Here is an 11,602-nt window from a genome sequence, read left to right as displayed (position 1 = left end):
AATTAGATGTTCGAGGAAAAGGAGATGAGAGGAGAAGGCTTTGAATTTATAGAGATAGGACAGAACTCCAGCTGGGATGATTAAAGGATGAAGTCAAATGTCGACCACTGCGATTTCAGTGGCAAGATTGCTGACTCAGACCATCGTCACTGCTGTGATCTTTGGTTCAACGAAGACACTCAAATAAAAATAATCGATTTCCTAGTAATTTGAGGGTCTTCGTGAGAGCCTGAATCTGAAGGCGTGAGTATAGGAATTATTCCGGTTAATACATTGTGGATGGTTCAAAGAACTGCTGACGTGCATGCTCTTTGAAGATGACCGTAAAAAATGACGAAGAGATCTGAAAAGCACTCAAAAAAGAAAATTAGATTGGCGTCGGGTGGATTTCGACAAGTCACTCCAACGCTCAAGATAAGTCATTCCGACGCTTAAGTTAGAATTTTATAAGAGGAATGAGTTTAATGACTTGGGAAAATTAGGATTTATGTGTGTATTTGTGCCCATGGGTGCTTCGGACATGTCGTAAGGTAAAGTCGCGAGTTCGAGACTCGGTGTTCCAGACCTATCGTAAGGCAAAATAGCGAGGTCAAGGTTCGGTGCTCCGGACCTGTCATAAGACAAAGTTGGAGTGACTTGTCGGGCACAGATACACATACATAAATTCTAATTTTCTCCCATCATTAAACTTTTTTCTGTCGCAAAACTTTAATTTAAGCGTCAGAGTGATTTATCGGGATCCATTCCGACGCTATTCTAATTTTCTTTTTAAAGTGTTTTTCAGATCTTTTTATCCTTTTCGACAGCTATCTTCAAAGAGCGTGCATGTCAGTAATTCTTATTCGGTGTATTGATCGGAACATGAATAATGATTAAATCTATATATGTTTTATGATTTTTAATGCATATATCATTTTAAAAAGTAATAAATATTTTATATTTGACATTGTCTATTAATTATGTGAGGACAAAGTTTTCCCTATGAATTTGCTATTTAAAAAAAATTAAATTAAATCGAGTATTGGCGCACCGAACCGAACCGATCCGGTTTAATTATTGGTTCAAATAAACTAGGGCACCCACGGCCCGTCTCCGGTACCCGACGCCCCAGTTGCTCTCGTTGCGGAGCCCGGCGAGCTCCGGCTTCCTCTGCGATTGCTACGAGCAGCGCCGAGAAGCCTTGCTCGGTTGCTCCTCGGTTGCGTGAGCGAGCGACGCTTGGTTAGGCCCTTTACCTAGCGGAGTGTGAGCGACATCTTCTCCGGCCAGCAGCGCGCCATGGCGAGAAGTCCTCTCGTCCGAGCGCACGGTCAGGGGGATAAGTCTGCGCGTGAACTCGAGCATCCAGTGGATGCATTCTACCTGTAGCCACCCGAGCGACAGCCTCCTCCCGACGTTTTCCTCTCCATGTCGGTAATCCCAAAGCATTTTATTTCTGTTGATGCATGGTTTAGAGTAGCTTTATTGAGTAGATAGGACTTTTGTTAGGGTTTCGAAGTGTCTGGCTTAATAGATTTCTTGGCAGTGTAGTGGCGAGATCTGAACTTTCCTTCTCTGATCAGGTGCGTTCGGGTTTTTTGTTTGTTGTATTGGGCAGGATTGGCATGGAGTTCTAGTTCTCCGTTTGTCAGTTGTCGTATTGAATTTTTTATAGCTGACTGTTGATCGTGTGCTTAATTTAAATAATGATACAGTAGAGTCGGTTTGGTGGGTTGACGTTGTGTAAGTGGGTCTAAATCGATGTGGCCGACAAGTAGAATGCTACTGGAGCAGGCTGTGGTTCAGGTTAATAAATGTTGAAGGTGGTCTCTTGATTAGAGCATGTGTTGATTGCACTGGTTTTATTTCCGTTAAATGTGGATGATGTGTCTGTGGCAATCAATTTAGTTGGGTGGTGATTGTGGATTAAAGAACTAGTTGGGTTGTGGCTGGTGGAACAAAGCACAGTTGGTTTGAGTAAGATCAGAGTTAGGGGTGATTAATCTAATCTGGTTATATCCGTTAAACGTGGATGATGTGTCTGGTTTGGGTGGTGATTGTTGCTTCTGGTGGAACAAAGCACAGTCGGTTTGGAATTGGGGTGAGGTTTGATGTTGGTTGGATTGGGGGTTGGATCATTGGTGGTTAAGGTTGGAGTTGTCTTAATTGAGTTATTCTGTTGGGATAATTTTAAGATTTTAGGTGGCTTAGAGTTTGACTACATATTGAAGTTGCTGAGACATGTGAGTTATTGTTGTCAAAAACAGTGATTACTTCTAGTTGTAGATAAATGTTGCTAAGGTTTGGTCTTGACTTATTGGAATATGCAGAGAAACTGATTTATCTACTTGATTTGCTTCTGCATCTTTGTTTTTTTTTCTGTTATCTCCTTGTTTGGATTCTTGTTGATTGTCAATGACTTGCACACGATGAATCACACTGCATAATGAGATGTGAAATATCATGTGGTTGCATTTGGTGTTTTATTAGCTTTATTTGCAAATTTCTTCCTCTTTAATAGTTTGTGGTGTTATACAGGTTTTTTGATATTGCATCTTATATTAGGAGTTATGTTGTACATAAGATAATCACTAAAGAAAAAACAAATGATGTTAAAAATAATAATAAGCTAGATATCTCATCATCTAGCTATGTTGTTACTTTTATATGCATACCATTGGGGTTATGTGTTAATATGGCCTCTGATGAATAATTTGACTCAAATTATTTTGGTTGGTTTAGATTTATAGCCCAAGGTGTCATCAGACATGACTGTAGTTGAAGTCAAGAAAAGTAATAGCCCTGTATTGAAATCAACTTGTTGATTAACCATGTAATAGTAATAACGTTGTTTTTAAAATTCTTGCTTGGTTTAGATACTACAGGTGCATCAATTATGGGTCGAATGACTATGGTTATAGATCCTGATTGATAGTGGTGGCTAGTAGCTAATAGGCCCATTAACAACGGAGATAACAATGACAAGAACAACAACAATGCTTACTTCCTCATTCTCATCTTGCTCCTTGGAGGGATAATTTTAAAATTTATTTTCCAAAAACATATAACAATTAATCAAAAATAGATTTCAAAAGAAAAAAATTGATTTTTTTTAAAGTTTGGATTCAATCTCTATGCAGGTGAAAGAGAATTTTCCACCCAAATTGGTTGAAAGCAATATGAAGAAAAAATAGGAAAAGATTTCTCTTGTTTCTTTTCTTTGTCAAACACATTGTCACATGAATAGATTCAAACAAGTAACTAATTACTTCTGTTGAGACAGCAATGATAGTGAAAGTGATATCAGTGAGGATGGGCGTGTTTCTAGTGGCAATAGGAGCAGAGACAAGAGGATTAATAAATGGGTGGCTCTGACCCAAGTTGGCACTAGAAGATTGCAGAACGATATCTTGCTAGAAAGCCAAAATAAGTTTCACTGAGACTTGTTTTGCCAAATACTTAAAAATATGCTTCTAATCTACACTACCCTACTATCAAAAATATCTGAAAATGTTGCAGCGTCAGCAGTGAGTTGTAGTGAAGTATACAATTCAGAATCAAAAGCCTATAAATATCTGTGGTACAGAATAATAAATATCTCCATGGCACAGAATTATATTTTGAACAAAATATCTATGTGCCAGGCCAGGCCAGGCTTGATCAACCTATCTACCCATTTAATTAAACACATTATAAATGAGTCAGTACATTTATAAATGAGTCTTTTGTAGGTTATATATTTTGACATCTATATAAATAGATCAGGATTGGGTTGATACTAAAAGGGTTGCGAGTCAATAAGGCATAGCCTGTTTTTGACCCACCACCTCAGGTTGTAAAGAATGAAATTTTACCAAAGTTAATTTTTGATCATTTTTTTGGTATGCCCCATGTAAGGGTATTTTCCTCGTTTTAACTTGAACAAAATTAACTTGGTAAAAAATGGTCTTGCTCATAGAGAACTAATTTTTGAGTTTGATGTCACCAAAATGTGGCAAATAGAATGTCATTGTGACTCAATCAAAATTTTGAAATATTAAAATATTAAGACAATATTTTAAATGATAATTTTAAGATAAATTTTAAATTCTGAAATGCGTTTATTTTTGGGATTTTTTAATTTCGTATTCAAAATTTTTAATTGTAAGATATTTTTCTGGATATTTAAAAATATTTTCTGAAGAAAGATGAAAATATTTGATTTAGATGTTATCTAGATTTATCTCTGGAGCTTATAATCCTTTTTTGCGTGAACATAGGCATATCACATATGGATTTTGAAGGGGTGATGCTGACAGAAGATGCTGATAAAATTAACGATCGAACAATTGAAAAGAGTCCTGACAATGCAAAAGGTAAGATAAACTTTAGGAGTATGCACTGTCTCAACTCTTCTTGGGTGCTTGCCATTTTTCCTTGTTTTATTTCATTTTGCTTCTTCAATGCAACATCCATAAAATTTTTTCCTCTTCTTGGTAACCCTACTATAACTGAATCTGATTCTTGTAAATGTTAGAAAAGGCGTGCCAAGTTTTCTCCTCAATTAAATTTAACATCTCTACATGACTGTACTAAACCTTGCTTTAAAATGTTGATCCAATATTGACTGATATTTGTTTGGACTGGTGTCAATAAGTTTGGTTCAAAACAATCTGTTTACAGCTGAAAAGTGATGCTGCAATGGTATTCTTAGTTGCAAGTCTAAGTTAGTGTTTGAATTGAATATTAAATTGAAATAACACTTGGCTTGATACCTTGCTAAAGCAGCTTGTACGGGCTAATTTAACCTAAAGCTTGATTCTAACAATGCATCCTTCTACCTTTGAATTCTAAAACATAGCATACTTTTGACTCTGGATTGCAATCACTTAGAGAGCCTATTTTTATTTTATTGTGACTATACCCATTATTAATTTAATGCCTTCTCCTCCTCTAACAATTCTGTCGTCGAATGTTACAGATTCTCTTTGACTTTGTAATTCAAAGCCATTGGCAAACTATCTCTAAATCCTTATCATCTCGTTTAAATTGTACTAGTGTTTTGATTTATTTGGTTTGTATTTTGTTGGACTACACATTCAAAAGTTGAGCTCACTAGAATTGTAGCGGCTCAACACCCCTACATTGAAGGGGTATTGCTCTTGACATTGGGGTATGTTTGACATTTATTTCAAAAGAGAAATTAAAGGAATATTTTAGCTATATAGATGAGACATTGTTGCATTTAAGAGACGATATCTTGGAGCTATCATTTATCATGAAGTGATGGACAAAGGTCTTCACAAGTGTAAAGATTGTGTGCATAACGGAGAGGAATGCTTGCTTGTGTGATCCTCTCTTAGTCTAAAAAGAAAAAAAATTGTGAGAATGTAGTACTGCTATATATTCTTTTCTAGGGTTAGAGTATGGGACAATTGTTAGATTTGAAAGTTATTCTAAGGCAATCGTCTTACAGTTATACTATTTATTGAATAAATAATAATTCACTATTTAAGTGTACATTTTCTATGTGTTTGATTGGATCTTAAACTCAAATACTGAATGTCTGCAATACGATTCATAGCATGAGAGAATTTGTGATTAGATCACAACTAGTGAACATCTCTACATGTGCAATTATGAATGTATTGAAATTATTCCTAGTCGAGGAATTGATGAGCACGAACATCATCGATTCTGTCGAGACTAGCACGTTTATACTCCTTGGTTAGCCAAGCAACTGAGGAGACATTGGATATTGAGAGTTAAACGTGGATGCTAGTTAAAGGTAACCAGTTCATTGGAGTGACCTGCTTTGAGACTTCATATGGTTCTATTCATCTGCCAATGAAGATCTCAGTGCAGTTTAAGTGCGAGTTTCCTTTGACTTGTGGTATTCAAGTCACCGTAGTCATGAAGACTTATACTTTGACATCTTAAGCAAACATCTCCGAGGAGGTGTGGGGACCCGAGATGATTGGATATAAGTCAAAGTGCCCGAAGGTGTTTGAATAACCCACAGAGGATTCACCGCTCCTTGGAAAAGGAGACGTATACTCTGCGACCGCTTGTTAGGATTGTTACTAAAAGTTTTTGGCCAAAACATTATATGTCGAGAGCACGGTACTCTTGGACATATGTACAAGTAACTTGAATCCACAGGACAAGAAACCAGCTTGGGCTAAGTGTGACGTAGTCAGCCTAGTGGGGGACTGACATATAGGCCATGTCTTGAACTAATCGGATATAAGACGATGAAAACAACGAGGCACATTTAATTGGAGCTGTTGAAGGGTTTAAAATTGTTCTGGAATCAATTGTTGATTTTTTGATCAATTGGGAATCATGATGTACTATTAAGTGCCACTCATGATCGTTTTGTAATTAATAGTTAATTACGAATGATCAACATAATCGGGAACCTATAGGGACACACGCACTACAAGTTCTCCAATGGATTTAAAACGAGTTTGAGAATTGGATTTTCAGAACGAGAGAAATAAAGTCTGGTTGGATCGGACAAAGGACAAAATAATAGAACTCGTCTTATGAAAACGAAATGAACGAAATTAATTTCGTTCAAATCAGAGATTGTTTGGTTAGTGAACCAAATGATTCAGTTTTGAATCAAATTGAATCAACTTGGTTTGGTTCATGATGGAAGAGATTTTGGCAGAACGGACGTGATGAGAAAATTCGTCTTGTGAAGACGAATTAAACAAAACTGGTTTGGGTCAAATCGGAGTTCGTTTGGTTAGTGAACCAAGCGAACCAAAACAAATCCGGTTTACTACAGTACCGGTTCGGTTGAACCCGGTTTAGGGTTTTGTAGTTTTGGGTTTTTCTAGTTTTGTTTTTGGCTGTCGTGCCGCGCGAAAAACAAAAGAGGCAAGAAAAAAAAACCTAAACCTAATCGTGATTATTGTAGCTCCTCAATAAAATAGCAAGCAATCGCGAGAAATCGTGGCTACCTTGTTCATCGTCTTCCACCCTGTGCGTCTTCCTCCCCCGCCATGCCTCCTTGCGATTGTTCCTCCTGTCGACTGCAATCACAACTCCGCTGTGGAAGGTTGCCATTCGCCACCGTGGGAGGTCGCCGATTTGCCGTCCGTTGGAGCTTTGTGCGATTGTCGTCGGTGCGTGGAGGAGCACCAGAGTTGTGCTCCCTTGTTCCGTCGCGGTCTCGCTGGCCGCGTGAGAACGGTGGTGGAGCGCCGACATCCTTCGCCGACTGATCTTCTCTGCTGGTCTTCCTCTTCCGTGCTGTGCACCATTGTCCACGTTTCCCCGTCCGCGAGAGGCCGCCATCGGATAGGTGAGCCATCGTCGTCGGTTGCAAGCGGACAAGGGAAACCCCTAGGGGCGGCTTTCGCGAGGTCCTCTTCTTCCGACGCACGACGCTAGTCTGTTTTCGATCGCGATCCCTTGCTGCTGGATGTCGTCATAAAGGATTCACGTCCTTCTGTGCTGCCGCCGTTGTCAGAATGCCGGTTGATTGGGGATGCCACTTCTGCCGGAACAGTGCTGATTTGGTGTTTTCCGGCCGTGTAGGAGAGGAGGAGGAGAAGATCTGAAAAGTAGATCTGCCTTTGTTCAGCCATGTGGAAGAACGCAACACCAGTCACCGTAGGCAACCTCCTATATTGGAAATAGTTTCTAGCTAATAGGTTGTTGCCGGAGTTGTTTCGGGTGGTTGCTGAGATTTATCGTTCGCGGAAACTTGCGAAGTTTCAAGAGAACGTTCCATCAACGTCGGAAAGGTTCCGACAATTTGTCCTTATCGGCGGTCAAAGGTTGACCACCGAAAACTACATCGGGAATACGATTCTCGATGATAGTTAGAAAACCTCGGAAACGATCGCGACAAACGTTATTGCATGTTTTTTGGAATTAGGTTTTCTCTCGAATCGATCGTTATCAATCATCGATTAGTACCGAAGACGATGACGCGACTCGTGGCTTCCGAAGCCGTCCAAACGAGAGCTTGGCTTTGATCACCAGTAGAGGCGGGGCTTCGACGATGATCGCTGGATTGATGCCAACACTGTTCAACGTTATCAAGAAGGTACGTGTTGAATAATTTATGATTCTGTAAAAATTTTAATTTCCTGCTATGTCTTGTATGTTGTTATTTCCTATTATGCATGTATGTGTTGTGATAATAATTAGTTTAATTATTTGTTTTTTTCCGCTGTGTACGTTTGCGAAACGTATAAACATGCACATTGCACCGGGACGTTCCCAACAACAATGAATAAAGAAGTTAATTTGGAAAGCATGAGGATTCTGAGATAAATATTTTGTTGTATGTGAAAAATTAAAGAAAGCATATTAAGATGGTATAACATGCTTATAAATAGAATAGGTTTCATAGTTACAAAAGTTGAATCAATTGAAAGGTAAAGGGATACCAAGAAAATCTGTGTCTAAATGAGTTAAGAGCTGAATGGTTGTACAAGCTCCTAGTGATAGTTGGTACACAACTTTTTATTGTTATTCTCTTATACTGTTAATTGATAGTGCTTTATTTGCATGCTGATTTTTTTATTGATCCTGTTTTCAGGGGTGCAAAGCTGCTATGTTTTCAAGAGTCGTTTGCAAGAGTATGCACAAAAAGTAGGCATTCTTACACCTGTTTATCAGACTCTCAAGGAAGGTCCTTCGCATGAGCCTGTCTTCAAGTCAACTGTTATTGTTAATGATGTTAGATATGATTCTGTTCCTGGTTTTTTCAACCGTAAAGCTGCAGAACAGTCTGCTGCTGAGATTGCACTATTGGAGATTCACAAGTCAGGCCTCATGACAGAAAACATGCCCACAGTTGTACGCCCCCTGACACTATTTAAGGATTTTCAAAGATTACGATTCGAGATTTAGTAGTAATTGCTACTACATTGCTTGAATATAATTCTTCTGACTCTTGGTCTGTATGTTATCATATACATGCACAAACAAACAATACTTTTGGTTTCTTAGTTCAAATCTTGGCAGAATTTGGAAAATTCAGAATATGAGAAGGTACATTTTTGAACAAGAAGACAAATGTCACCATAAAGATGCAATAGACCAAAACATAGCAAAAATGAAAAGACATCTGCTTAACATAACAACAAAGCACAAGAAATTAATTAAGTAGAATTAATGTAAGGGAAACAAAAATATAACAAGGCAACTAATAGACTAGATAGTGAAGCAGGATAGGAGAGACAAATCAAATGAATCAAAACAGCTACAGTGCAATCAAAGGAGAAAATGAATGAATGAAAAATGAAATAAGAGTTATAAAATCAGAAAAATAAAACCCTTGCTTTTGGCTTTGTAGCACAAGCCTTTGGAAAATTTGTAAAATTCATAAGATTTAAGATATATTTTCAAAGAAGTGGAAACAGCCATTGTGATGATGCAGTAGACAATAACATAGTCAAACAGAAAGATATTAGCAGATTTTTAATAACAAAGAACAAGCCCAAACTAATGAAGTAGAGTTCACTTATGAGACAACATTGGAAGACAAGAGAAGAAACCAGATGAAGCGGCAGGATGGGAGAGACAGATCAAATAACAGTGGCAGTGCAGAAAATATAATGAAGGAAAATTCTTTGACTGAGATAATGAAGATTTTCCTGATTACTTCCATCTTGCTCCTCCTTGACAACTTAATGGAAGTTAATCACGTCCACCAATGCAATGAGATCTTTAAGTTCTAGAAACCAAACAACTTTGACAGCTCTACCTATTTAATCTAACATGATATCCCCAATATGTCATGCTCTATTGTCGTTGGGTGAGTCCTGCATTGTTTTAGGTTGATGAAGAGAACCAGCATTCTTGTAACTTTGCTGGGACTTTTGGTGCCATCTTTAGTTACTTCCGTCATTGTTGAATGAACATCAAACTTTATGCTACTAGCTGATCTTGTGTGTATGATATTGTGCCCTCAGCATGAGACTGGCCTCTGCAAGAATCTGCTCCAGGAGTATGCCCAGAAAATGAACTATGCAATCCCATCTTATATCTGCACCAAAAGTTCCTCTGGAGCAACACCATTTATATGTACCGTTGAGATTGGGGGAATTCAATATATAGGAGCTGCAGCTAGAACAAAAAAGGAAGCTGAGATAAAAGCTGCGAGGACTGCTCTTTTGGCTATACAAAGTAGGTTGAACTTGTCTTTAATTCATAGAAATGTACGGGTGATAGAAAAACAATTAGTTTTAAACCAGAAAACATAACTAAATACTATTTATTTTATTCCTCTGATTTCTCTCCAACCAACACTTCAGTTGCATCAAACAGTCAAGGGATGCACCTTTTTTTTTTTTTACTAATTCCTTTTTGTACAGGTCAGTGTAAGGCAGGTATTGATGGTGCTTGCCAGTACACTGTGCTTCCTGGCAAACGGAAAGTGAAGGAACTAAAGGCGGAAACTGTAGTGAAGAAGATCAAATCTAAGAAGGCCAGTTTCAGGAAGAAATGGCCCAAAAAGAGGTTCCCTCGAAGCAAAGATGGTCAATTTACTGAGTCTCACAAAGATGAACCTCAGAGACAGCAACATGAACCTGGAACAGTGATGTCAGAAGACACGTCAACTATTCCCAGTAGCGAGGTGCACATTCAGGAGGTGGCTAATCATGATTCTTGAAGTTGTGGATTGCACAAAATTTAAATTTTTTACTTATAAACTATGAGATCTTGCATCCTGATAAGCTTTGGTTTAGTTGTAGTTATAGAAACCGGCAGTCTAGTTCAGAGTCAAAAAGATTCATAAATTGGTTGTTGGTGTTGTGATTTTCTATGGGACTAGGAACTCTCTTTAGTGAAGCACCATTCTCTTTTTTTCAGATATTGAACAACTGGATTTAGAGCCCCACACCTATCAATGTATTTGGTAGTGACAACTCGAGAGTTATTTGTTTGTCCACTTTGCGTATTAGGAGTATGATATTTGCTGCAAGTTTGTCTTGTAATGTACTTCCATATGTATTGACAAGGTGGGAAAATATTTTTATGACAACCAGGACAAAATCTACTAGATTTAGATTTGTTTGTCAGCTAACAGTTATTTAGTCTATTTAATCTAGAAGAATGACTGATTTCAGGTAATTTTATTGGATGTAAGAACTTTAAATTGAATTTTGCACTTGAAACACTCTACAAGTTTTTCAGTTGTGCATGAAATATGAAATGAAAAATGAGTTTGTCTCAAGTTTACTCAAAGAATCTTAACTAGACGTCTGAATGGATGTAATGGAAATGCCTTTCTAAAACTTTTGATCATGCTAATGTTCTTGTGGAATAAATATTTTCTTTTGCTTTGTTAAGTCCTCCAAGCTAGACCCGACCACGGGCCGGGTCCAAACTTGACCCGGCCCGGAACCGGTCCGGGTCAACGGGCCCGGTTAATCGTTGACCCGGTTAGCCGGGCCAAATCGTAACCGGCCCGGCAGGATGCCGGGCCGGTTAAGGTTCAGCCCATTTGGAACCGGCGAACCGCCGGTTTGGATTTTTTAATTTTATAATTTTTAATACATTTTTATATAAAATATATTTATTTAATTCAATTTGGCATTGTTTGGAATCGAATCAGAGATCTTCTGAAACACAAACACATATACTTACCACTGTTCTACCTTTTTATCATAGG

General features: G+C 38.1%; 1 protein-coding gene across 1 annotated transcript; it reads left to right on the top strand.

The window, feature by feature from the left end:
• Positions 1 to 1,481: 1,481 nt before the first annotated feature.
• Positions 1,482 to 10,729, top strand: LOC141817844 (double-stranded RNA-binding protein 8-like). The gene is made up of 5 exons (XM_074705470.1): positions 1,482 to 1,562; positions 4,239 to 4,334; positions 8,522 to 8,781; positions 9,900 to 10,113; positions 10,302 to 10,729. Exons 2-5 carry the CDS (start codon positions 4,250 to 4,252, stop codon positions 10,598 to 10,600), a joined length of 858 nt encoding a protein of 285 aa, XP_074561571.1. The 5' UTR covers positions 1,482 to 1,562; positions 4,239 to 4,249; the 3' UTR covers positions 10,601 to 10,729.
• Positions 10,730 to 11,602: the final 873 nt, after the last annotated feature.

Source organism: Curcuma longa, unplaced genomic scaffold, assembly GCF_044706935.1.
Source record: "Curcuma longa cultivar G26 ecotype Majalengka, Jawa Barat unplaced genomic scaffold, ITB_CL_G26_1.1 contig_22166, whole genome shotgun sequence".
Lineage (NCBI taxonomy): Eukaryota > Viridiplantae > Streptophyta > Magnoliopsida > Zingiberales > Zingiberaceae > Curcuma > Curcuma longa.
This window is presented reverse-complemented; position numbering and strand designations above follow the sequence as displayed.